The sequence below is a fragment of the Heteronotia binoei genome, chromosome 5 (assembly GCF_032191835.1).
Source record: "Heteronotia binoei isolate CCM8104 ecotype False Entrance Well chromosome 5, APGP_CSIRO_Hbin_v1, whole genome shotgun sequence".
Classification (NCBI taxonomy): domain Eukaryota; kingdom Metazoa; phylum Chordata; class Lepidosauria; order Squamata; family Gekkonidae; genus Heteronotia; species Heteronotia binoei.
The window spans coordinates 114,880,877-114,907,992 of record NC_083227.1 but is presented as its reverse complement, the minus strand read 5'-3'; the positions used below and the strand labels follow the sequence as shown (position 1 = coordinate 114,907,992).

Genomic DNA, 27,116 nt, shown 5'->3' with positions numbered 1-27,116 from the left:
GAATATGGCAAAAAGGGGGAGGGAACCCAATTTCACGCAGGAGAACCCTGGTAAAATGAGCTTAATAAAACACACAAACACACACTCTGTACCAAGGCAAAAAACTCCTGTCTTGAATAAAACTTAATTTGTCTTAAAGGTGTCTTTGTATTTCTTCTGTGCAATTGAGGCAGCCAAGCAAAACAGCCTCTCGCTCTTCCCCTCTTTCCTCTCCCTCTTCCCCAAGAGAGGAGGAGGGAGGAAAAGCCTCAGACAATGGAAGAGTTTGGTTGTGTAGCTCTTCTGTGCAATTAAGAGAGCCTGGCACCCCAGCCTCTCAATCACACAGCAGAGCTACACAGCCAGGCTCCCCCCCTCTCTTCCATTGAGGAAGAGGGGGAGGGAAAGAGCAAAAGGCTGCTTTGCTCGGCTGCCTGAATTGCATGGGAGAAATACAAAAAGCACTAGCAAAGCAAGCTGCAACAAAGGAAGCAGGAGAGAAGGAAGCAGATGATGGCCAGTTGCTTGTGGGCCACATACAAGTCCTGTGGAGGACAGATCAGCCTATGAGCTGCACATTTGACACCCCTGTTATAGTGTCAAAAGAAAGGGTTGCCTAATGTGCAGGAGATGTTCCACAAGGCAGGCTCCATATGTGTTCCTGGGGGGAAATAACTGTTCCTTGGTAGGCAGAGAGAAGGCAGGGGCAAACTCAAGTTCTTGTTGTCTTTCTGTTCTCCAGGATGGTGGAGGATTATGGGACGGTGTGATTGTCCATCGGAATAACACAGCCTACCTGTCTGTTACTGTTGTTGATGTGGCTGACCTGGATCCCCAGTTCCTGGGAGAGCCATATGTAGGCTCTGTACCAGAGAATTGCCCCCTGGTGAGGCGCATCTGTTCAGCTCTTTTAGTTTTAGCCCTCAAGTGTCTGAATTCTGTAGCTTCTGACATGGCTGATTTTGATACAGAAAAGTTATCACATCTGTGGGAGTAGCTGGCTTTAAGACAAATTGGTCCTTGGTATATGTAATTTCATACTAAAATGCATCATGAACTTGCAGATTGACCCCGATCACTTCAAGGGGAAACTTAGCCCTCTTCAAATGACATCCCAGGTTGAAATCAATATGTGTAAAGGGGAGCAGGAATGAGCGCACTGGCCCAGCCACCTGGCCTAACTGCCATTGCTGGAATTTGACCACAGGGTTTACGTGCTTACAAAATGTATGCACATATCCATGTTTGGGAACATCCAGTGTATCCTAATCAACAAGATGGAACCCAGAGTTAAACATTCCTGATTACCTGGATTAAGCCATGCATGTAGACGCTGTGCTTTTGTCTGGTTGCTTGCAGGGCCAATAGCTCACTCCTGTTCCAGTTTGGGTGGAAGGGATTTCAATGCACAGGTAGTGTCTGAAGAGGGTACTCACCCCTCCCCCCCCCGCCCCGCTGCATCTTGCTGTGGGCTGCCCTGCCTGTGAGCCAACTGTGTAAAGGGTAAGCTGTGCGAATTCCTCTGAGAAGAGCTGGGAGCACATACTGTCACCTATTGGCTCTAAGCTGAGTGGTGACCTTTACCCTCATGCCTGATTTATTTGCTTGCTAAATCCATTGAGACTTGAGGAAAGGCGCAAGAAATTAAATGCTTCATTTTGCACTTGCACAGTTTCCTTCTGGTTTATGCATGCCAGGTAGACAGGGAGCTACCAAGTGGAATCACCTCTTGTAGCTGCTTTTAACAGGAGATCGATATGTAGAAATTAGCAGGTTTTGGATCTGTGCCACTGAAAGTGTGACCTCCCAATCCCTATATATTAGTCATTTACAAGCAGTGCTGGAAAAAATTAGGTGAAGCTGTGGTTTTCCTGTATGCAAACAAGGCTCTGCCTTCACTGAGGCTTCTTCATTTAGGGAACCCCAGTGCTGACTGTCCTGGCAATTGACAGAGACAAGGAAGTGAACGATGTCATCTTTTATAACATTATTGGTGAGTGGCAGAAGAGCGGAGGTGGGGCAATCCAGCAATTTCACAGCATCATTTCCAGCTGTGTAACCAGAAATATAACCAGAGATGATGTCACTCTGTCATGAAACACTCTAGCATTTTCCTAATACTCTATTGTAAAACTGTAGATTTTTACGGAAATGCTAGAGCATCCCACAACACTGTTCCAGTTATGCAGCCAGAAATGATGTTTCTATGTTGTGGGGCACTGTTTAAGTGAATCTACATCCCACCCCAAGTCTCTCAGGGATTGCCTTCCAAGGGCTGGCAACCCAAACTTATGCTTTATTACAGACTGCTGTAATCCTGGTCTCATTACCTTGGTTATTAGATTTCTTATCCTGTTGATTGCACTGCCTTATATTGTGTCACCTACCTTGTGTCTGAGTGAAAAAGGCAGACTATAAATAAAGTAATAATAACTGGGAATAGAAATGTCAAAAAAACAGAGGGACTGAAATCGAAAATCATAGTAGCGAATAGAGAAGGGGCTATGCATCAGTGTTGGTCCTGCCTCTTTCCCAGAGAGTCACTCATGCTCTCTTCACCGATGGCAAAATCAGCCATAATGTGTTACCCATGTGTCCATCCCTAGCAACAATGCAGTGGTTGTCTTGAGTTGTATCAGCATGAACAGTGGTAGCAGTACAACCCCTCAGAGTACCTCTGCCCTGCTGCATAAAACCTGGGGCAGCTAAATGAGGAGCACCCGGTTACTAGATTGTGCATTGGAGCTCTGCTCCTAGAAGACATTTTGTTAAGCAGTACCCTCTCCCAAGCACACTGTGGGAGATGCTGCTTGCTTGAAAAATGGTGTCCACCCCAACTCTCCAGAATGTCCCATCTTTGTCATGCCATTGTGTCCAGCATGACTGCCTTAGCCCTGCTTCTTTTGCCAAAAGACATCATGCTGGTTTCTTCCTTATCTAGATAACAATTTTCCACTGTGCATTTTGCTAAGACAAACTGTAGAAATAGTCCATGATATGCTAGGCAGATAGCCTTTACAATCACTCCTTGGATCCCCCCTCCCCCCGCCCACCTGCTGTTATTGGAAAACACGAATATCTCCATTTCTGATATCTAAAGGAAATCTATTCATAGTGAGTTACCCCAGCCAACTGATACACCCTCTGCCTTTCAGTGTGACTGGTGAGATTTTCTCTCCATTAGGTGCCAGTGACATGTTTATAATCAACAGTACCACAGGGATAATTGCTGTGAGTGGCAATCTAGACCGAGAAGGTGTTCCAGGTGAAGAGGTGCAACTCCAAGTTGTGGTGAGCAAAAGGAGCAGCTCTGAGAAGTGGGAACTATTTTCCTCACCCATCCCGCTGCCTCAGTTTGTCTCTCTTGCTTTACCACACAGGCTCGAGAAAAAGATTTGAACATTTACCAGCAGGTGGCACAGGTGAGCACCACTGTGACAATTCAGGTCACTGATCTCAATGACAACACCCCTCAGTTCTATTCGTGTGAGTATCCTGCCTGCAACTTCACAGACTCCCCAGTGAGTAATTTTTCAGGTCAGATAGAGGAGCATGCTTCCCCAAGAACACCTGTGACCGGCTTCAGCATGGTGGCCTATGATCCAGACAAGGTGAGCATGTGAGGAGAATTCTTAGAATTTTGTGTGGGTAAAATTCAAATTGTTATAGTATTTGGTTTTTAAAATTATTATTTCTTGAGAAGCAAACTTTTGTCTTTTTTTTTTTTGTAAAGCACATTGAATAAGTGGAATGACTGGATGTCTTTAAAAATAAGTAAACAGAAGCAATTAAACAGAAGTAAATAAACAGAAGAATAGGAAAACTATAGATTTGGAACAAGTGTTGTGTTACTGCTCACAAAGTGTTGAAAACCTTGAGTTTCTGAGTACCTTGCCTTCATTCCTGAACAGGGTTCTAATGGCACCTTTCAGTTGTCCTTGCGTGGTCCAGACGCGTTTGCCTTCTCAGTGACACCCCAGCAAATCGTGAATGTTGGCACTGTACAGGTGCTAGTGAGCATTTCAAGTGTTTTGGACTATGAAAAGATACCTACTCATTCTGTGACTGTGGAGGTAAGAGGTGCACAAATGTATTTATTTATTTCTTGGATTTATAGCTAGGATTTCTTGGATTTAAATCTTGGATTTATTTCTTGAATTTAATTCTAGGCCCATTCTGTTGCATTGGCCCTTCTTGACAGTTACTTGCCTTACAGCTATTAATTGGTATCTAACAAAACAAGAGGGCTACAGCAGGTGAGAACCAAATAATTACAAAAACCACTGTAATAACAATATACACAATATACCTATATAATCTTCATATAATTATATTATAATCACATTAATAATGCTGTGTCAGCCAATCCAAAATATCATTTGTACTACATCAATTTCACATTGCACAAAGTTGTTCCAAAGTAGAATCACTCATAAAGCATCACTTGATAGTCCTCAATAGTAACTAAAAAAGTCCAAATTTCTAGTCCATTGCTACCAGAGAAGACTTGCTGTCATATCATCATCAGCAATTGATATAAAAGCCAGTTTCGGAGTCTTTCTCAGAAGCTGATTAAGAAGAAGAAAATATTGGATTTATATCCCACCCTCCACTCTAAACCTCAGTCTCAGAGTGGTCACAATCTCCTTTACCTCCCTCCCTCCCCCACAACAGACACCCTGTGAGGTAGGTAGGGCAGAGAGAGCTCTCTCAGAAGCTGCCCTTTCAAGGACAACTCCTACAAGAGCTATGGCTGACCCAAGACCATTCCAGCAGCTGCAAGTGGAGGAGTAGGGAATCAAACCTGGTTCTCCCAGATAAGAGTCCGCACACTTAACCACCACTCCAAACTGAAGTGTAGTAATATTCTCTTGAGCTGTAACTATATACCACAATATTGCAGAATTTGTGTAAAATAATGCAGCATTCCTGCCATGCAACTAATATTAAAACCAGCCATATACTCACATCAGATCTCCATACAGGATAAATACTTTTAGAATGGAACACCTGAGCCTCTTCTGTTCCTTATGCAGTTCTTTGTTAACTTCAATGATGCACCCAGCTGAAGTTAACAAAGAACTGCATAAGGAACTGAAGAGACTCAGGTCAAGAAAATATGACAGCAAGTCTCCTCTGGTAGCAACAGACTAGAAATTTGGACTTTGTAAGGACTTTTTAGCTACTATTGAGGACTGTCAAGTGATGCTTTGTGAGTGATTCTACTTTGGAATAATTTTGTGCAATGTGAAATTGATGTAATACAAATTATATTTTGGATTGGCTGACACAGCATTATTAATGTGATTATAAGATAATTATATGAAGATTATAAATCATGTATATTGTTATTACAGTGGTTTTTGTAATTAATTAATTGATATCTAAGCTGCCAAGAGGAAGTTACACCATCTCTTCATATTACCTGCTGAAATATAGGAGATGAAGATATATCTAGGACATCTAAACAGGAACCATGTTTGTCCTAATGAGGACATGCTCAGAGATTAATGCTGTCAAACTGTATTGTCACCGTTAAGGGAGCACCTTCTTGTAGAATTAAAACATCCCGATTAGCACTGTACTCTTACCAGATGTGAGAAGTACTGTCTGCCAAGTAGATGAAGCTGCAGTGTCCTCTGCCACTCAAGAAACAAAGCACTGGCAGCTTCGGAGACCAGCATCTAGCTGGTTGATTCTGTCCTGCCCTCTCCCAGTACCCCCATTAGTAACTTTTTTTCTGAGGGGAAGGAGAATGAGGATGGGACCAAAGACAGGGGTTTGAAGGGAGGCTAACTTGGTTTCTTCTAATCTTGGTAGGTTGTAGCAAATGACACCCGAAGGACAACCAGTTGCTGCTCCTTTGCCACTGTTACCATCCATCTTCTTGACATCAACGACCACAGACCTGAGTTCAATCAAAGCGAGTACAAGCTTCATGTGCTGGAGGACAGCCCATCGGGTACCATTGTCTCTTCTGGCATCACGGTACAAAAGCTGCACTGCTGACTTGGGCCGAGGAAGGGAAGGGCAAGAACAGAGGTTGATAGGATAAGAGGAAACTGTGATCTCTGAAACAGACAGAGGCTTTATGACCAGACTCATAGACCTCCTTCAGACCCCTAGCACAAAAGCCGGTAGCCATCCATGGGGATTAATGTGGAAGTATGTGAATAATGATGACAATAATCTGTTGATGCTTTCTGTTTCCTGCAGGCTACAGACCCAGACAGTGGAATTTATGGAGACATCACCTATTATCTACTGCCTGACAGCATGTATGTTCCCATGATTGCCATAGTAATAGGGAGGAGTGGAAGAGGGCTGGAGCCCTCTTTTGCTTGGAGGGAATTGTTGTATGTCAAGCCTAAGGGATTTGTCTTTTTGTTTACCATGCAGACGGTCCACTTTTATAGTGAACTCAACAAGTGGTACAGTGCTGGTGGCAAATGGCAGCAAACTGGATTGGGGAACTGGACCTGTCTATTATGCCACTTTACAGGCAGTAGATGGGGGTGGCTTATCTGGTTCCACACAGCTGGAGATCTCTGTGGTTGACATAAACAACAATCCTCCTATTGTCACAGGTTCTTACAAAGAATTTGTCCCTGAAGGCCAGGACACATTCAGCGTCCAAATCCAGGTAAGGCTAAAACACTAGCTTTCTTCCTTGTGCTTCTGCATTTGGCTGTTCTATTCTTCCGGGCACTTTTAAGGAGTAGCAAGATTACAGTTAACTCATAAGACATCACTCATACCACCTATATATCCACACTTATCCTTGGTTTGTCAAAAACTCCTTTCCACCAAGAATTGTCTGTCGACTTCATTCCAAACCTGCATAAATGACTGAGGCCAGCCACAATATTGAATTAAGGTTGTGATGCTTCTCAAATTGTTGTGAGTTAAATATTAATCACACGTTAATGTGCATTCCACATATCAGTAGGATTGCTGCACAAGGGCAGAATGTCACATCTGGGGCAGTGTTGACTTAAGGATCACAACTGTCATGTCTCTCTTGTTTATGCTTTAAATGAAAGAAATAAATGGGAACCAGAGAGAGGTTCTGGGGTTTGGTGCAGGGAGAGAGATTCATGGAAAGTCTTAGATGTCCTATACAATTCCAAGGCTGTATCCCAAGTATGTACCATTTGCTAGCTTTTGCCCCTACAGCTCACATGATGTCAGCTTCCATTTCCTTCTCTGAATGAGAAAGGAACACACACACACCGCACAGCCAGTAAGAATGTGAAATACCATTTTTAAAAATAAATTTTAGGTTTATTAATAGGTGTCTGTACAGCACATTGTGGTTTTTGCTTTTTAAGGAACCTCAAGGCTGGTATGCTGGTTTTTCCTAGAGGTTCTTCCACTGTAGTGTGTGGAGAACATACTGTCCTTGCATGAAGGACTGGCTTTGCTCAATGACTCTTCCAGCCTCTTATCTGCAGCTGTTTTTATTGTCAGAGTCAGTGTAGTCCAGTGGTTAGAGCATTGGACTGGGAAGACCCATGTTCAAATGTAACCCCCACCATGAAGTAGACTGGATCAGCTTCCTTGGGCCTGCCGTGCCATTTTTACCTACCCTAACTCACAGGGTTGTTGGGAAGGTAAATTGGAAGATGAGAGAGTTATGTATACTTCTTGGAGGTCTTTGGAGGAAGGGGAGGGAGGAAATTGGCTGATAGGCGACACTCTCCTAAGAGCTATCAAGCAACCTTGCCATTTCCACCCCACCCCTTGTAGAAGCCTCTATGTTTTTTGATCCAGCCCTAGCTTTACTCTCCAATAAGCTGTGCTATACAGGAATGGAATTTATCAGGTACTTGAGCAAGTCTTTCTAAGGAAGGAAGATTCTGGTGAGAGGGTCTTTGAGCTATGGGAACTGAAGCTGGCAAGAGATCCTACAAAGGACGTGCTGTGTTAGCTCTGCCACACTTACGGAATTCACTGGAGCTCACTTCAGTAGCTGCTGAATTATATTATATTCCCAAATAAATTACTCCAAGGGAAGAAGAGAGGCATTGGTCTCCTTGCTTCTTATTCGTAACTTGCCTGCCTGGGGAGGAAAAGAAGCATCTCTTGTAAAAGAGAATCTATACCCTGTGTGAGACTGAGTGGATGTATGGAACTGCATGAGGGGGAGAGGCATTGTATGGAAAGGCATGTGGTTATTTGTGAAAAAAAGAACATGTCTTTTGGTGTGCCAGTTTTGAGAGGTCTGTGGCTTTCAGGACCAAAAATGCTGAGCCATGTCACAGAGGGAGTTCACTATACTAGAAATAGGAGGTAGCATGCCCTGATCTCAGCTTAAACCCCATTAACTATAGATTAGTTGAGGTGAGAAGAGAGGGAGTAGGATTTGGTTTTTATACCCCACTTTTCTCTACCCTAAGGAGTCTCAAAGCAGCTTACAATTGCCTTCCCTTATTTTCCTGACAACAGGCACCTTGGAGGGCTAAGAGAGTTCTGGGACAGCTGTGACTGACCCAAGGTCACCAAGCAGGCTACATATAGAGGAATGGGGAATGAAACCTGGGCCTCCAGATTAGAGTCCACTGCTCTTAACCACTACACCAAACTGGCTCTTGTGATGTATTCCATCTCACTATGATAATTCAACTCAACAACTAACAACTCAAATTTTTATTCCCAGGCAACTGACAAGGATGCTCCAGGAACCAATAATAGCTGCTTGGTCTTTGAGATCATGCCAGGTAGCTTCAGCAAGAATTTCACAATTGACCCAAACACAGGGGAGTTGAGCAGCAGAGGGCCCCTGGACCGAGAGGCAATCCCCAAGGAACTTGCAGGCAACATGGTGGTGACAGTGCTTGTGCATGACTTGGGCATCCCGCAGTTGAACACCATGGTCAATGTCACCATAACTGTGGAGGTAATTACGTTCCCTGCTAGGAGTATAACGGAAAAGGGATGCTTTAAAAAGGCGGATTAGCACATATAAACAGCAAGCCTAGTCTTGCTCAAATAAAATAATCCAGTGTTCAGCCAGGTTTTTTTGGGGGGTGGGGTGGGGGGGCACACAACTCCTATATCACCACTCAGACCTGAACATAGACACTCACTCTCTTTATGACTCAGGCAGGTAGCCATTCTGTGGGGCTCTTAACATCTGTGCCGTCTCCTGCCTATCTGTAGAACATCAGGTTGCCAACTTCCAGCTTGTGGTTCAAGATCTTCTGGAATTAGAACAGTTCTCCAAGTGACAGCAATCAGTTCCCCTAGAGAAAATGGCTGCTGTGGAAAGTGCATTGTATGGCATTACACCCTAATGAGGTCTCTCCTCTCCCCAAGCCCTGCATTCCTCAAGCTCCATCCCAAAGTCTCCAGGTATTTCCTAACCTGGAGCTGGCAATCCTAGTAGAACATAATCTCACCATAAATGCCTATAGTTGTGCCATTGCTGCTTGAAAAGCCCCATGTTGTCTTAAGCATGGAAAGCATGGAATTGGATGTGGCATTCCCTCTTACCAGCTTGTATTCTTTTTTTTTTAGGATAAAAATGACAATGCACCCAGATTCAACAGCTCACTGTATGTCTTCTCTGTTCAAGAGGGTTTGCAAGGTACAATGTATCACTGACCTGTAGTATAAGGTGGAAGGGAATCCAGGATGTATCTCGGGTAGCAATGTGATAGTGTTTGCTGTTTTTTTTTTCTGTATTTGTACCTTGCTTTTCTCTGAAACTCAATTGATTGTCAAAAGTTCCAGTAAAACTAAGGCTGATTCCGCATTTGGCGTTTGCCTCCCTTTCGCTCCGAGGTTGTTCCATGCGGGTGTGATTTCCCGATTCCGCACTGGAGGATTTCTCCCGGATTCAATTCCCAATCTGTTCCGTGTGTTCTGATTCCGCATTACTGTTGCTCCCGGAGTTTCCCCCACAATCGTAGCAATTTCCCCCTCCCTCATATGTTTCCCTTTTTTTTTTAACACGCATGCGTGTTCGCGTTACAACGCGATCGTTTTTGTTTGCGTTACGACGTAATGCCAGAGGCATAATACTGGCAGAGTCACATGTTTTCCTTTCACCCTGCCATTGGCAGGTTATCTAAGCCCCGGGAAATCTGAGTCGGCAATCCACCATTTTTATCCACACACGCAGAATGTTAAGCACACAGTTTTCTATTGAAAGCTATAACAAATTACAAACAGATGCATGAAGGTGGTTGGGGGAGAAGATTTATGCAGAGGGGTTAAGGGAGAAAGTTTCCCCAACCTATCAAAAATAAACGTATAAACATAATCAAATTCCCGTTCCCGGCCATAGGAGGGGTGGGAATCGATAAAAATGGCAATCGCGCATCTTTAAAGTAGTTCGTGTAACATCGCTATTTATTTAGTTGCATTGAAAAAAAATTATAATATTTTATTTGAAAAAAAATTATAATAGTCAGGAGTGATTTTTATCGGAGGGGGGAAGAAAGTAATCACAATGCAATGACACATTATCAAAATCACGTGGAATACCATAAAGAATGGGGGCGGGTGGAAGCAAGGGATGTAAAAGTAAAAGAAAATTGTGTTACATCATTTTATATTTTTCGCGTTGTAACGCGAATTGTAATTTGTTTTAAAAATTACTCTTCTATTTCAGGAAAATATTGGATAATTTTCAAAGGGAGTAAAATTAAGGAAGTATGACGAAATAACTGGGCGGAATCATGGGCATGGAGTTATGTGGGTGTGTTCTACTGTTGTGAGAAGTTTGACAGCGCATTGGCGTGAGTTCCGCACATAAATTTCGAGCCCTGAAACTGCATCAAAAATAAACTTCTCGCATTTTGCCTATCTCCTAAATGTGGGGCGACACCGCTTTGGAGGTGGGTCAAACTGCCGCCCGGGGTCAAGATATGTGGAAACCAACATCTGCCCTGGGGGAAACACAGTGCCGGAGCCAGAGCAAAGGCTAATGCGGAATCAGCCTAAGAAGTACCTAAAAGCTTACCATGTAACCCTGACAATTTAATTTAAAGCATTCTGGAAAAGCAACATTTTGCAGGATTTAATTTTCTAATGAAGGCAGGGGCGCCATGGTCAAGGCCTTTCTCTGTGCCCTAATTGAATTTAACTGCCTGATGTATGGCATCCAGAACTGAACTGCTCCTTGGGATCTTAAGGAGCAAGAGGACTCATTCAGGCAGAGCTGTTCCCTCAGAAATGCTGGGCCTAGGTTGCTTATCGCTTAGAAGTAATTTAATTGAAATATTTATAACCTGCCTTTTGATTTAAAATAATTTCTAAAGCAGCTCATTGTGGACAGCATCTTATTAGGTCACATGGCTAACACAAAGAACACATAGGAAACCAATGTGATTGAAACAACACAAAATGGAAAGAGACTTGCAGGCAAGGGGAAACATGGTCAGGCAAGAACTAGGGAGCATGTGACTGATTGCTTTTCTGAATTTTGTTTTTAATGAATGGAAGCATAGGTATGAATTGTCTTATCAAGACCCATGAGGAAATACTTTGACGATTGTTCCAACTTTCCATCTCTAGGAATCTTTGTGGGCAATGTGGAAGCTACTGATGCTGACCAGACTGAAATCAACTACCGCATCTCATTCCGTATTGAAAGCAACGCAGGCTCGAACAACTTCCTGATACTCTCTAGAAGACTGGAGGCTGGCCGGTACCTGGGGAACTTGCGGTTAGACCCAGACATTGCTCTTGACTATGACCAGATGCAGCAGAAGTTCTTCAATCTGACTGTGCAGGCTGAGAATTCAGGCTTTGATGGAGCTGTGGACGTTGCTACTGCCCTGGTGCAGGTGCTAGATATCAATGATGAGCCCCCAGCCATTGTGCCATCCCCACCAAATGACATCAGAGTGTTGGAGAATCTCACCTTGCATGAGTGGGTTGCCATGCTGCAGGCCACAGATGTGGATACTAACCATTCGCTGGTATTCCAGGAGTTAGGCGTCACATGTTTCAATAGTTCAGCCAATGTAGGCAATGTGTGTCAAAACTGGTTCCTTTTGGAGCCCAATGGCTCTCTTGTTGCAAACTCTCTGGAGATAGACTATGAGGCCTGTAACCTCGTAGAACTCAAACTGCGTGTCAAGGATCAGTTCACTGAGGTGGGGGACCCCTATAGTGGAAATGGTAAGGGTTCTGAATGGGTAATGCTTGGCTGTATACCTCCTCCTGAAACTAGAACTTTTGTGACTTGCATATTTTCCCCTTCATGTGTCTTATCGTCCTTCTACTGCTTGGACATACCTTTTATCTCAGCAGGAGATGTTTAAGAAAGCCATGCTTATACAATAAGAAAAATTTGAACAAGGAAAAGGTTAAAAAAAAGAAAGAAAAGAAAGCCATGCTACCAACTGCTCAGTTATGATAGAAATGGAAGTAGAAGGAGATGATAAGTTCATTACTGCGTGAAAATGGAGAAAACCTGATGGAGGATAAAGCAATGGCAGAGAGATGTAATGCCTATATTGCCTCAGTCTTCTTTCTGTAAGAGAGTAGAGGCCCACTTGGGAACAGTGTTAGGCAGGATTCAGGTTTTTAAGTGGATATAAAAGTAAATAGGTCATTCAGAAATATCTGGATGGTTTGGATGGATGAAAGTTCCCTGGGCTAAATGGTGTCTGCCAGAGAGTACTTGAAGAAATAGCTGGGGAATTGGCCAGAGCTGTTATACATTATCTTCATGGTCTTTTGAAGGATGGTGATGGAAGAAGGGCAAATGTTGTCCTGATTTTTCAAAAGGGGAGGGCAGATGATCCAGGAAACCATAGGCCATTCAGTTTAACCTGTGTCCCAGGCCAAATCTTGGAGAGGATTTTAAAAGGGCTTATTTGTAAACATCTAGAAGATAACTGGGTAATAAGAAGTAGTCATCATGGATTTGTCTCTAATAGTTCCTGTCAGACTAATCTCATTTCCTTTTTTGATCAGGTGACAGGTTAGGTAGATTGTTAGATGATGTGGATATTGCCTATTTGGATTTTAGCAAGGCATTTGATAGAGAGGGAAGATAGCATGGTATAACCTGATCTTGTCAGATCTCAGAAGCTAAGAAGAGTCAGCACTTGGAGGGGAGAATGCCAAGGCAAGCAGCGGCAAACCACCTCGCTTCTCTCTTGCCTTGAAAGTATGACACAGTGGCATAGAATCATAGAGTTGAAAGGGACCTCCAGGGTCATCTAGACCAACCCCCTGCACAATGCAGGAAGCTCGCATGAATCCACTTGTTGCTGAATTTTTACAAAACAGGAGTTTGGGGAGAATGAAACTAAAAGCGGAACATGGTTGGAAGTAGGGCTGCCAGCCTCCAGGTGGGGCCTGAAGATCTCGCAGAATTTGAACTGACCCCCAGACTACAGATATCAGTTGTGTTGCTGGAGAAAATGGCTGCTTTGGAGAGCAGAGTCACTATACCCCACTGTGCTCCCTCCTCAAATCCTGCCTTCCCCAAGCTCCACCCCCAAATCTCCCAACCTGGAGCTTCCCTAGCTAATATTTCCACCTCCCTTCCAGAAATAATTTCTCATCACAGAGCCCTACTGGGAGAAAAATGGCTACAGAAAACTATGCTGGGTGGATGGGAGTGTATGAATGGTTCAGCTCACCCTTGTTGCTCAATCAAGCTGCATTTTTAATTTCCAGTGCAATTCCCTATATTTTTAGGGATTTGGCAGTGACCCAACTAGACATCAGGGTCTGCCAGCTATACACCTGGTTTCAGCCTTTAGAATAGTGGCTGTAGGGGAAAGCACAGATATTCTGGTTAAACATCATTTCATCTGGAAATCCTCTAAAAAAAAGGTAATGTCAGCGCTTCAGACAGTAAAATAAGAGCACAGGAATGCGGATAGCTATTTCAGGAAGCCATGTGTTTGTGCTGTGGATTGACTGGGGACAAGCCTATGCAGAGGGTGTGATATTATCACCCTTCCATCCTTCTGAGGTGGTAAAATGAGTACCCAGCTTGCTTGGGGGTAAAGTGTAGATGACTGGGGAAGGCAATGGCAAACGTGAAAACGTCGTAATGTGACATCACCCCAGAGTCGGAAACGACTGATGCTTGCACAAGGGACTACCTTTACCTTTACCTTTACTAATTGAGCATAGAACTGGGGCTGTGCCTTATACCCGTGTGGGGATATGGAAAGGGTGCAGAGCAATGACTCCTCTTCTGTGCTTTGTTTTCTTTTTTAAAACAGAGACCTTGAGGATCATAATTGGTGATGTGAATGACAACCCTCCAGAGTTCCTTCCTATTACCAATACTTTTGGTGAGAGAAACATGTTCAGTGACCAACATATGCAGTTGCTACCCCCAATGGACAGGTGGAAGGGAAGAAGAGCAAAGCAGACTGTGTCAAGGCTTTAGCTTTGCCCACTACTGACAGAAATTCTCTCAAGGGCAGGGGCTCACTCTTTGAGGCTGCCCATTAGGCCTTTCTCTTCTGTGTACCCTTTTTTTAAAGCATATAATCAGTTTATTGAAATTTCCAAATTGTACAGAACTTTGTTGAATGAAGTAGTATCAAGTAAATTAATTTCACATATTACAAAATTCTTCTGTGCATAAAGTGCTATAATATATATATATAACAGGAGTGGCCAAATTGTGGCTTGGGAGCCAGATGCGACTCTTTCACATGTATTCTGTGGCTCTCAAAGCCCTCACCGCCCAGTTGGCAGAGTTGGAAAAGGCATTTATCTCTTTAAATCACTTTTCCAAGCCAAGCCAGCTTGTGACATGAAGAATGCCTTTAAAGTTAAAGTTGCTTTCTTTCTACCTTCACCTTTTTAAGCAGAGACTAGATGGCCATCTGACAGCAAAGAGGATCCTGTGAATTTAGGGGGAGGTATTTGTGAGTTTCCTGCATTGTGCAGAGGTTTGGACTAGATGACCCTGGAGGTCCCTTCCAACTCTATGAAGGGAGGTCCCTTCCAACTCTATGATTCCCTCCTCTGTCTATTTGCTTTCTTTCTACCTTTCCTTCCTGTCTTGTGGCTCTCAAACTTCTGAGGTTCATGTTTTGTGGCTTTCAAACATCTGACATTTATTCTATGTGGCTTTTAAGTTAAGCGCATTTGGCCACCCCTGATATATAACCTTGTAAAACATCTTATTTAGCATTTAGGATAACGTCCAGTTCGCCAATAAATAAATAAGTACACACACACACACACACACACACACACACACACACACACACACACACATATATATATATATATATATATATATATATATATATATATATATATATATACACTTCTATATATAAATAAATATCCTGTTAAGAATAAATTAACTAATAGATGGGCTAGAATTTTTGATTCTTAAATTAAGAATATAGCCTTGCTCCATCCCAAGCCAAACAAAAGGGAATACTTAAATAAAAAGTCTGGGCATCTTTAATGAATCATAACTGATTGCCATTCTCAGAGAACTCTTCCTGCTGTCCAAAGGTCATTTTTGCCTTAATTGGATACCTGATCTCCTCTTCTTTCCTACCAAACAGTTGGGCAAAGGAGCAATCAGTCCTCTTTGCATCTCACATTTTCTAGCCAGGGCAAAGAAATGCCCCCTGAAGAGTCAAGTTACAGAAGTGCATGCTCAGGAGCACATGCCAACTGCCTCCTTGTAACATGCAGTCAGATGTAGGGCATAGGAGATAGTTCCCAGCATGCCATGCTCTTGTACATACATTATCTGATTTGCTTGGGTGTTTTGTTTCAGTGGTCATTCCAGAGATCTCTGTAGTGGATCTGCAAGTGGCTGTAGTTGGGGTAAGAGAATTTGGCATTCATTGCTCTACGTGCATGTGTGGGAGTTGTCAGTGGTGGGTATTGTCCACTGGTGCTGGGAAGCTATTAAGTTTTTTCCCTCCTATTCCTAGGCTAGAGATGCTGATTCAGGGGAGAACAGAATAATCACATTTGCCATTTCCAGTGTAGTTTTCATCACAGACAGTGGGCCTGACCAAGATTTTGAAAATCTTTTCAAGGTGGTAACACTGGCAGAAAAGGACCTCTATGTTGGGAGCATTCAGTAAGTGATTTCATCTTTGAAGTTTTGTGCCAGTCACACTGGTGATCATTAACTGGGCAATTCTGAAAGGGAAAGTGTTGAAAAGGGGGAAGGTGGTCCAGAAGAAATAGAAAACAATGGGAAGGTGAAGTATTTGCAAGTCGTTTGGCATTGAAGACAATTCTAATAATACCTGAATGTGACAATGGTGTTATGTTCCCAGCATCCATTCTAGAAAGCATAGGCAACAGCAGAAAGATTAGCACTACAAACTGCTTGGCTCTTCTAGCTGGAGTACAAAGTGTTCAGTAAGGCTACTGATCCTGGATCTCATAGAGGTCCTCCAATTATATGGGCAAGGCATTAACAAAAAAAAAAATACCCATGGGAACAACTTCTGGCACTTCTGTAGCGATCCCAAGGCAATAGGTGGATATTTGTGAACCATCCTCAGGTTTGGAGCAAGGTAATAACAGCCAGTTCTGCAAGGGCTCTGCTAGGAGGAGATGAAGGCAAGTCAATACATCAGCTGAAGATCCACAGTCTTTGTTACCCATCTTGCTAACACCTTTGTTGTTCTCATAGAGTTGCAAGCAACCTTGACAGCTCATTAAAAGGCCAGTACCAGCTGAAGGTAGAAGCCAAAGATGGTGGGATACCTCCACTGAGCTCTTCAACCTTACTGGATGTAAGACTGCTTTCCTGTTTAACCAGCTTCCTCCCAGCACACATCTACATGTGACTTACCATTAAGAACTCTGTTTTCTTCAACTGTTTCCATATGGATGTTTAGTTCCACCTTGGCTTCCTTGCAGGAATATTGTTTTGCGGGAACATTCACATTATGTCCTTCTCTATTTGTCCTGCTTTTGTCCCCCTCCCCCCATTTGCTGCAGTCTTTCCCAGTCCCAGTCCTTGTGCCAATCCTTGCTGCAATCTATTTTTTTATTTTTGAAAGATCACCTTTGGACACCATGTGGATGAGAAAGTTTTGCAAGGCGTGCCTACAATGGTACTGTTTTCATCTCCATCTCCTTAGCCATGCATATATACACTGGACAGCTTGTCTAGCTTTTTTAAAGAAACAAACAAACACAGAATTGGTAGGTTGCTATAGTGTTACAACATTATAGTGATATTTTGCCACTATCTACTCCCTCCCTCCCTCCCTCTTCTTTCAAAGGCAAATTTCTAGTCCTTTTTGTTGTGGAGTTATATGGGATGTAAGGCAATGTACTCAGAAGCCCCATTCGCTCAGGGTCCAGGAGCTGGGAAAGTTCTGTCCAGCAGATATCCTGGGTCTCCAGCCAGGAATGCACTTTCCTTCTTCCCTAACTCCTCCCAGTTTCTCTCTGGGCATTACCCTCTGCCACCAAGTAAACTTAACTAACATCTCCTGCTAGAAGGATTAGTATTTCTAGCATTTTTTTTACTACACTACCACTCTTCCATCATCATCATAATTTATTATGGCTTGATGAATCACCCCATCCTGGCCAAAGCCAGGCTCTAGGCAATATACAGCAATGCATAAAAATACATAGATCAATCAATAAAACCAATTAATTCAAAAACAGAAACAGAAATTTAGCTTGTACTACCTAATGCAATGATGATCTATTGTGCTTTTTCAATTTCAGACTTTAAGAATGGCACACTCACATGCAGCCTGTCTCCTTTACCACACTTTGGAAGTGTGAGTGAATCAGACATGGTGCAGGCACAGAGATCAGGCTTTGAGCATTCAAACAGAAGAAAATTGAATAAACTAAATAAAATCACACACACAATCTCTACAGGCTTCAGACTGAGCAATGAAGAAAGGGTGAAAACACACAGGTCTTGTAGCTCTAGCTGTAGACATAACAAATGTTATAGCTAGGATAGGCTATTAACACTTGAGGGTACAGCAGTTGAAAAGTCCTCAGTTACCTCTTTTCTCTGGTTCAGGGGTTCTTGTCCCATGGTCAAGATGGAGTCCCAGTGTAAAAGCTATTCTTTTACAGCTTGGCAAGTTGAAGATGTTCCAGTGAGAGACAAGCAGGAGGGGGAGGGGGGAGGTTTTCTGGTGTGTCCAGAGAATTTGTAATCTCCTTTTGCAAGTCCATCCCCTCTTGCGTTTGAAATAAAAGATCTCCTGTAGTTTTCCTTTTATCAGTCTTTTATTAACATTGAAGCTTTTGATGAATGTATGGAGTGCAGCTCCAACTATTGAAATACTGAAGTGAATTCAAGGTGGAAGGCATTTCTCCACAAAGGGAAATATTTAGGCTGCACTTTTCTCCCTATAACTCTGCAATGGAAAGGGCTAGTGACCTGCTTTAAAAAGAAAGAAAGCTATGTTCTAGTAGATTGTGGCAATATATTGTTATAGCATTATAAGTATTCCCTCCCATACCACTCCTCCCCCTCCCCCCCAAAAATCAGGAACTTCTAGACAATAGTGGCTAGGAAGCTAACGCAAGGGAAGTGTGGGAATGCTCTGTTGCCACTGCAGATTCCTCTGCATTCACAGCAACAACCAGAACTGTACCAGGAATCATCTCCATGTGGAAGCAACCTCTTTCGGGATGTTTCATGTTATATATTGTATTCTCTTGTTTTGAACCAAGTCACAAATTCCTTGATGCCATACTAGGTTGCTTAAATTCAGTCTGTGCTGTGGAAAAAAGTAATTTTTTTAAAAAAACCCAGATAACCTGTTATGCTTTTTTTTACGTTGTTGCAGCCATGAAAGCTGAGCAAAGGCATTACAGAGCTGGAAGTAAATTGCCATAATAATGCAGTTATTTTATGCATGATTATGACCATTTTAACTGTCATCTATTCCTTAGAATTAGGCTCTGTTCTAGTGCTGTTAATATTTGTCTTGGAACTGAACCTCTGTTGAATGGTCTCTCTTTTTCAACAGATCTTCACTGTAGACAAGAGCTACCGAGTTGGGCTGAAATTTGACAAAGTCTTGCAGGAAGTGCAAGCCAGCTTAGACGAAATCAAAGTGTATGGCATCCTTTTCCTCTCATCTAGTGGCTGAATTTAGGGAGAGATGTATTTGCAGGACAAGTGGCAAAGGTCATGGAGAGACCAGGCTGCCAGAGACCTTGGCTGGGTTGCCACTTGCCAGTGTATAATTTTGTGTATTTCCTATGTCAAGTTTGAAATACAGAAATTGCAGGGAGGGAATTCATTTGTTGTTTAAAAGGACAGCTTTTATCCTCACAACTCTGGAGAAAATTTTACAGTGCAGACAAAGTGGCTACTAAATCATCGTGAAAGAAGGCCAGTCATGTTGGACAGGGCATACCCAGCATGCCTTCTGTCTGACTCTACAGTCTTTTAATGATATATTCCAGATTCTATAAAAATTTGCATGCTGCAATCAGAATATCTTGCGAAAAAAGTGGGTTTCTTTGCATAAGTTACTCTGGGCAATGTATTTGCCTTTCTTTGGTACAGAATTGTAGATTATTTTCCAATTCAGATGAACAATTCTTCTTATGGGTTTTTCAACTGCCCGGGGACTTTTCCAGGCTGATCTCATAAATAATAACTCATCAAGGGAATGTGCTACTAAGGGAACCTACAGGGTCTGTCTTGGTGGAAGTTCTCAAATACAACAGGCTAAGCATCTCTCAAGGATGCTTCAGATACAGGATGTTCTGCCTGGTAACTGTATGCTTTCACTTGTGGAGCTTTGAGAGGCAATTTAAATCTAAAATTACACAGGGGAAAAGGATTGAACACCATCACCCCCAACTCTAGCAATGTTTCCACAATCCAATTCAGCTCCTTTTTCTCCACTTCCAGTTAGACTTTGATCTAATTTTTTTGATCCTCCAGAAGATGCTGATCTTGGATTTCTCACCATCCAGAGTCTCAAAAAGACATATTTCAAACTACCTGAACCTTTTAACTAGAGGTGTCAGGGACTGAAACGGGGTCTTTTGCATGCCTAGCAGATGGTCTACTGGACTCTGTTTTAAAACAGAGCATGCCTCAAAATCTCTCAAGAAACCAAATTTGCAAGCATAAATGGCTTCTTCTGTAGATCAACCCATTACAGATAATTGAAATATATTAAAAAATTGACTGAATGCATATTAGAAATATCTCTCTCTCTCTTGCTTGCTCCCTTGGAACATGGATGGTATTAGTTTTTAACTTCTGGCTGCTAAAGACTGCTGCCCACATTTGATTGGATGCTTTCTGTAAGCTCTGCAATATTGATATCCCAACATTCCCCCTAACACCATCTTCAGATCAGGAGAAATGTTGAGTCTTTGCTGTGCTGAAGATAATAGTGGCATATAATGATGGGAACATAAATTTGGGTGTTGTGGGAGTGTTGATCTCACAGTCATAATGACAGCTTGTCTCCTTTTCCTATGCTGTTTCCAGGGCTCTGACCATGGCCACCAAGTCAACAATCTACGTGGCAACAATTAAGTCTTTAGAGAACTCATCAGCCTCCAAATCTAACAGGTGACTAAGTTAATGGGAAGTGACAGGAATGGGTTAGCTCAGGCAAAGGAGGACAGCTTGAAGAGCATAGATATATGGGGAATTGAGGTGTATAAGCTGTGATGGCTGTTGCTGCTACAGATGGCAAAATAATTGTATGTGGCTTGTGGTGTGAATGAAGAGAGATTGTTAAAAGAATATTTCAGTGGGAATGAATACAGAGTTTCCATGTGGCTGATGTTTGTGAAGCTGAATGTTTATTGTCACTCTTTATTTATTGGAAAAAGTATACACTGCCTCTCCAGACATCTGCTTGAGGCAGCTTACAGGTAAAAACGGTGTGATAAAATTATAAACACAACATAATTTATCAATACTGAGCAAGCTTTCTCTGTAATGCTGATTCATAAGGACTTGGCCATGCTTGTACAGAATGGTCACCAGCTGGATGGTCAAATCACTTGCTGGCTGTTGGCTTGTCAATCTCCAAAAGGCCTGGGAGGCTGCACATCCTGATGCCCTCAGCATGTTTGTCTCATACATCATTATCTCTTTTCCTGTAGTGCCAAGGGGAAGATGCTGATGGAGGCCTACTTTGTCTACAGCAATGGCACAGCTCTGATGTCTGAAACTGTCACCATGTGAGTGAGAGATTGCTATGAGGTTGATGGGCAGAGAGGGACTCAGGCAACGTCCAGGATGCTTCTGTGAATCCAGGGAGCAGAGAGGCCAGAAGTTGGGGAGAGGAATCAGAAGCAAGTGGAAGAGTCTGAGAGAGGGGCCAGGGCAGAAGGTTGCATGGCAAGGCAGGGAAAGACCCAGAGGAACTCATGAGAGGCACTTCCAGCTAATCTCCTAACTGTCTTCTCTGCAGGCTCATCCAGAGCAACACTGAGGCCCTGGCAAAGCTGCTCGATCTGGGTCTGTCTATGATTGTAAGTAAACAGCCAGTTCCTACTAATGTTCCCACACAGAGCAGTAGCTCTGGAGAATCTCTGAAATAAGGAGAATCTATTGGAACAGGTTCATTTTAGGCTGAATAAGATAAATAATGTATTTATTTATTTTATTTATTCCGTAACTTATATCCCGCCCTTCCCAGAAGTGGCTCAGGGCGGCTTACAACAAACAATAAAACCGGAACAAAGTTATTACATTTAAAATCAAGCATTTAAAAACCTAAAAACCTTAAAATTTATACATTGAAGCTATACAGTATAATCACAAAAATCTAGGAAGCTACATTTATCCAGTCAGGCGTAGGCTAACTGGAAGAGGGTCGTCTTACAGGCCCTGCGGAACTGAGTAAGATCCCGCAGGGCCCTCACCTCTTCCGGTAGCTGGTTCCACCACATAGCGGCCATTGTGGAAAAGGCGCTGTCTCTAGTTGTCTTGAGACGCACTTTCTTGGGCCCGGGGATGGTGAGAAGATTTTGGGTCCCAGACCTCAGTACTCTCTGGGGAACGTGTGGGAAGAGAACCATTCAGGTAATTAAGGGAGAACCATTCAGATGAAGCCATTACTTGGGTAGAAATGGACATTGTGTCTGAAAGTCATCCTAGAAATTAATGTTGTGCTGCATCTGAGAGTGATATAGGGGAGGGGCTTGTACATACCTGAGCTATACCTGTGGCATAATGTAGACATGAGTACTTGCTAAGCCGGCAGAGTGACACAGTTGTATATATCCCAGGGCCCTGCGGATGTGGCAGAACCCAACACGAATAAGGAGTTGATTGGCATCATTGGGGGCCTGGCTGGGGCAGTATTGCTTATCCTCCTCATCATGATCATAACTGTGATGAGCATCAGGAAAAGGTACTAAGTTCCTATCCTATCTCTACCCAAGCTTTCAGTGTAATCCACATCTTCCATGAGTTAATTAACTGCACTCAGTCCAATGCTGTTTTGTGTCCATGTTCCCTAGCTTTTCTGTTCTGGAGAGCAAGTTTGGTGTAGTGGTTAAGTGTGCGGTCTCTTATCTGGGAGAACCGGGTTTGATTCCCCACTCCTCCACTTGCAGCTGCTAGCATGGCCTTGGGTCAGCCAGAGCTCTGGCAGAGGTTGTCCTTGAAAGGGCAGCTGCTGTGAGAGCCCTCTCCAGCCCCACCCACCTCACAGGGTGTCTCTTGTGGGGGAGGAAGGTAAAGGAGATTGTGAGCCACTCTGAGACTCTTCGGAGTGGAGGGCGGGATATAAATCCAATATCTTCTTCTTCTGTTGCACTGCATCAAATGTATCAAAAGGAGAGCCATTGTGCTGTAGTGTTCTTGGGCCACTCACATTCTCTCAGCCTAACCTCCCTCAAGAGTTGTTGTGAGGATAAAATGGAAATGAGGCAAACAATGTAAGTCACCTTGTGTCCCACTGTGGAGTAAGGTGGAGTGAAAATGAATTAAATAAATAAATAAAATTTAAAAACAAAAAGACAACTTGTGGCACCTTCAAGACTAATCAGATTTATGGTGCCATAAGTCTTCATAGACCAGAAACTACTTCATGAGAACTGCTTGAGCCCACCAACATTGCTTGAGTCTACCAACACAATAAATGTGTAAGTCTTTAAGTGTTTCTGCTCTAATAGAACAATACCACTACCCTGCTGGAATTTACACTTTTAAAGCTACTATGCCTGCATCCATCATGAAGTATCAACTTTCTGCAATTAAGGACTCCATTCCATGGGCAGCTGACTACGTGGCATTCTCATAGGACAGCATTTCCCCTGGACTGTTCCCCATTTTTTCTCTTGCCTTTTTCTTTTTGCAGCTATGTGAGAAAGCTGAAGGCCCTCAAAGCCCTTAAGGTGGCTTCAAATTTCTCAGAGAGTGCACAACAGCAGGGACCTGCTATTCCTGGGACCAACAAATACAACACAGAAGGGTATGCATGGAGGGGCAAATAAGGGAAGAAAGGCTTGCAGGGCTGAAAAGTGGAATTAATTCAAGACTTAATAGGATGTAACTTGCATTGAGCTCCAGAGAAACAAAATCTGGAAGAAATCTCAGCTCCTGCTAGCCACCTTGCCCATTGCTGAATCTGTCTTCCAAAATCCAAGGTGCAAAGCTGAATTTGTGATGCATGAAAATACTCCCAGTATCTTCAGACAAATCTGGTGATAGGCTGATGTGACTGGAATTTGCAGCACTGCAATGGGAGGAATATGATCTGATGTCCAAGAGATGAGTAGACCATTAGGCAGCTCTAGTGAAGCATCATTAAATTTGTTTCGTTGTAGTTTCTAGCCCTCCTGTACAAAGCAGGCTGGGAAAAATTAAAATGGAAACTGCTGGTTGCCTTGGCTAGAGGTGATAGGTCTTGTGCAACACTAGAAAGCTGTTGGTGTGCTGAGTGCCTTCAGTTCAGTTGTGATCAACAATGAATTGTATATGCATCTGTTGCACTTACTGTAAGTGGTGGTTGTCAGATGTCATACTGTGGTTTTATGTCCTAGCTGTTTTAATGCATGATATAGTCTGAATCTTCAGCTGCTAAGAATACTCACTTGTGGGCCATTCTTCCCAGGGCTAACCCCGTGCTTGGTTTCTCCTTGGACCCCTCTGCACCCCTGGACTTTGAGGACACCACCAGCTATGATGCAGTCAGGTATCACCATAAACCTTAATTTTTAAGCTCCTCTGTAGGACTGTGACTAAGCTAGTTTCTTTCCAAACGCCTTGTTTCAAAGCCCCCAAATCTGCTGGAATCTGCACTTCAAGTTCTTCAAGATCATTCAAGCTGATTTTTTTTTTTGTTACAGCCTGAACTCCCTAGATGAGAACACAGTTGATGCTCCAATGAGCAGTTCAGACACTCCTATAAAGGTGAGCACACCTTAGCATTATTTCTTTCTTCTGGCCTACGTATATTCCTGCCATTTAATAATAGCAGCATAGCAGCAGTAGTAATATTTGATCAGGACCTAGACCTGCGAATAGACATTTCTGTGCCTGAAAACTGAGAGGGAGGGTATACCTTTCTTGATAGGAATTTGGGTGTCATGAGGCTGTGAGATTCTCTGCTGTGCCACGAAACAGGAAGAATAAAAAAAGAGAAGTAAATGGACAGCCACTGAGGACAGCCTTGTTAATATTAGTTCATTAGGGAAAGTCAAGATTCCTATAGATTTTGTTTTCCAATTGCATTACACCTAGGGAGGGAATCATTAGGGAATAATTTGGTCACATGGACTGTGTGTGAGAATGATCTAGGATGCATAAGGAAGCTGAACCTCTATTTGTGTGCGGCTCTCTTATCCCTTTCCATGAATTATGGGGAAAAGGGAGTGGAGTTTAATCTGGGTAGTCCTATGGAGAGGTGCAGCACCAATAGCTGCATCACAGTTCTGTTGCAATGCTGCTGAGCAATTAACAGCGCTCCCATCTGCCCTCATCTGAAATGATAAATGGGTTAATGGTTCTAAGTCTGACCTGGTAGGTACTGGCAGCTAGGAGCCCAAAGAAAGCATTCCCTTCAGCCCTGTCTTTTGTATCTGAGAGGCAGGGCCTCTCTTCCCTCCTTCTTGTCAGAGATCCTTTGGCTTCTTACCTGGAGTACTATTGGCCAGTATGTCCTAATAAAGACCACCCCCCAGGACATACCTTCAGCATTATTAGTCATGATAAAAGTCCAAGTCAGATAGGTGCAAATGCTTCACTAGAAGTGGGTTATGTTCACACTCTCAGACAGTCCCCCATGCTCTCACTAGGGTGTCTGACCTTGCAGCGTATCTGTTATCAGACCCCCACCCCCACCCCAGTTTCCCAATCCACTGCAAGTAAAGGGGGTACAGAAAGAGGCATCACAAACCATCATGTATGCACACAGCAAGTGGCCTCTGCACTACTCAGCTAAAGTTTACTGCATTGTACTTGGCTTTCTACAAAGGTTACAAAGGACTAGTGATCTCTTACAACCAACGGCTTGGAAAAACCCACATTGATCTGTTGAGCTGAAAAAGGTTAGCTACCTGGAGGCTGAAAAATTAGGTTCCTGAACTCCCTGACAAATTGCCACAGTTAACAGGATGTGCAAATTAAACCATCACACTACTCTCCTTCTTTCAGTCCCCTACTGAACTGTCCAACTAAACCTGTTCTTCTGCTCCTGCATGCAGATATTTGGATTCTGCTGGTATGTGTGTGGACAGGACCAGATGGTCCATATCGTGGCTCTTGGAGATACCATCCAAGGGGCTATGATGATATGTAGCAGATGCTAGATAGAGGTATAATATTATAAATATTGTGTCTCTTTTCCTAGCTGGGCAGAGCAGAAGCTCGATGGCGAGAAAATGGCTGGGAGGAGCCTTTGAAAGCTGCCCTGGAAAGCCACTTCCATGATTTAGATGACCAGCCACAGCAACTGGAACTCCCCAGTCAGAAGTGTTTAAGTTTTGACAACCCTGCTTTGGACACTACAGATCTATGACTTAACCCCTCCTCCAGCCCTAGCGAGGAGAGAAAAGAGCAATTTGCAACCTGTGCAGTAACCAGCTACTTCAGCTGAAGTCGCAGTCCACAATTAAGGATACATCTGCCCATCAATCTCCAATTTTGACATATTTATTTCCTTCACTATATTTCCCCCCAGAATTAAACCCAAACAAATGGCAACCAAATAAACTAACCTTGTTATTCCTGTTTGGTCCTTGAAGCTGTTAGACATCTTAATTATGCTGCATGCTAATTTACTGCTCACCCTCAGCATATATGTACGGACTGATAATTTCCATTGCATTGATTCTGAAGAAAAGTGTATGCATACAAAAGCTTATATCTTAAATAAAACGTTGTTGGTCTTAAAGGAACCACTGGACTCAAACTTTGTTCAACAGCAACTTCAGTAACAACAATTCAAATAACAGAGGCATGTGGAATTCTTTGCCCATAGCTTGTGATTGCCTGCATTAATTCTACAGGGCCTGTATCCTAAGCAAGACCAATCTGGCTCAAGCTAGAATGATAAATCATAGTGGAAAAAGTTAAAGGTTCAAATGCTTCCCGGCCTAAGCAGGGTTTAAAAGGCAGGAAATAAAGCTCCCTTCCCCAAAATTTACTCCCAGAGAAGATGGGACAGGCAATGAGGATCCAGAACAAAGCTCATAGAATCTGCTCTGTTTAGCCTTGTCCCACTTTAAGTCACCACTGCCAAATAATACCCTCTGCCCAGGGCAGCAACCTCTGTGCCTTATTAAGTTAACCATGTGGCAGTGTTGGTTGGGTAGGCACATTCAGTTCCCCCAGCACACAGTGATTCATAGTGGTCACTCCCTTGATTTTGGTTCATGTATTTTTTTTCTAGGATGATAATTAAAATATTTTCTCTGGACTTGGATAAAATCTATCGTAGGCACAGGCCTGTATTATTGCCCTAGGGAATGTTTTTCCCAGGTACAAGCTGTGACAGACTGCATTTTAAAAGCTTCAAAGTGTTGTACAAACAGCTGAAGGACTGTGAAGGGTTAATGCTTCACAGAAACAGAGCCTTGACTGACAGACTGCTCTAAGCAATTTAATTGGTTAGCATCAGCTGAGCAGAGAGAGACTTTAGAGCTGAATGCTGAGGAGCAGAATTCATTCAGAATTCAGCCCAGACTAAGAGCAGTTTAACACAGGCAGGAGATCTGAGGAGAGTTGGCAAGAACCAGTG

The 27,116-nt window shown here is 43.1% G+C and overlaps 1 protein-coding gene across 1 annotated transcript in view; it reads left to right on the top strand.

Moving 5' to 3' along the window:
- Positions 1-26,268, top strand: part of CDHR2 (cadherin related family member 2) — a 44,516-nt gene extending 18,248 nt beyond the window's left edge. Inside the window, exons 9-32 of the mRNA XM_060240192.1 lie at positions 722-865; positions 1,897-1,972; positions 3,164-3,270; positions 3,360-3,590; positions 3,891-4,052; positions 5,800-5,967; positions 6,196-6,257; positions 6,379-6,622; positions 8,639-8,878; positions 9,499-9,568; positions 11,503-12,111; positions 14,181-14,252; positions 15,713-15,762; positions 15,873-16,024; positions 16,589-16,691; positions 18,915-19,003; positions 20,402-20,485; positions 21,028-21,105; positions 21,339-21,399; positions 22,159-22,283; positions 23,235-23,348; positions 23,991-24,071; positions 24,226-24,289; positions 25,728-26,268. Coding sequence (XP_060096175.1) covers positions 722-865; positions 1,897-1,972; positions 3,164-3,270; positions 3,360-3,590; positions 3,891-4,052; positions 5,800-5,967; positions 6,196-6,257; positions 6,379-6,622; positions 8,639-8,878; positions 9,499-9,568; positions 11,503-12,111; positions 14,181-14,252; positions 15,713-15,762; positions 15,873-16,024; positions 16,589-16,691; positions 18,915-19,003; positions 20,402-20,485; positions 21,028-21,105; positions 21,339-21,399; positions 22,159-22,283; positions 23,235-23,348; positions 23,991-24,071; positions 24,226-24,289; positions 25,728-25,895 — 3,354 coding nt within the window. The 3' untranslated portion in view covers positions 25,896-26,268. The remainder of the gene's footprint in view (positions 1-721; positions 866-1,896; positions 1,973-3,163; positions 3,271-3,359; positions 3,591-3,890; positions 4,053-5,799; positions 5,968-6,195; positions 6,258-6,378; positions 6,623-8,638; positions 8,879-9,498; positions 9,569-11,502; positions 12,112-14,180; positions 14,253-15,712; positions 15,763-15,872; positions 16,025-16,588; positions 16,692-18,914; positions 19,004-20,401; positions 20,486-21,027; positions 21,106-21,338; positions 21,400-22,158; positions 22,284-23,234; positions 23,349-23,990; positions 24,072-24,225; positions 24,290-25,727) is intronic.
- The last annotated feature ends 848 nt before the right edge of the window (positions 26,269-27,116 follow it).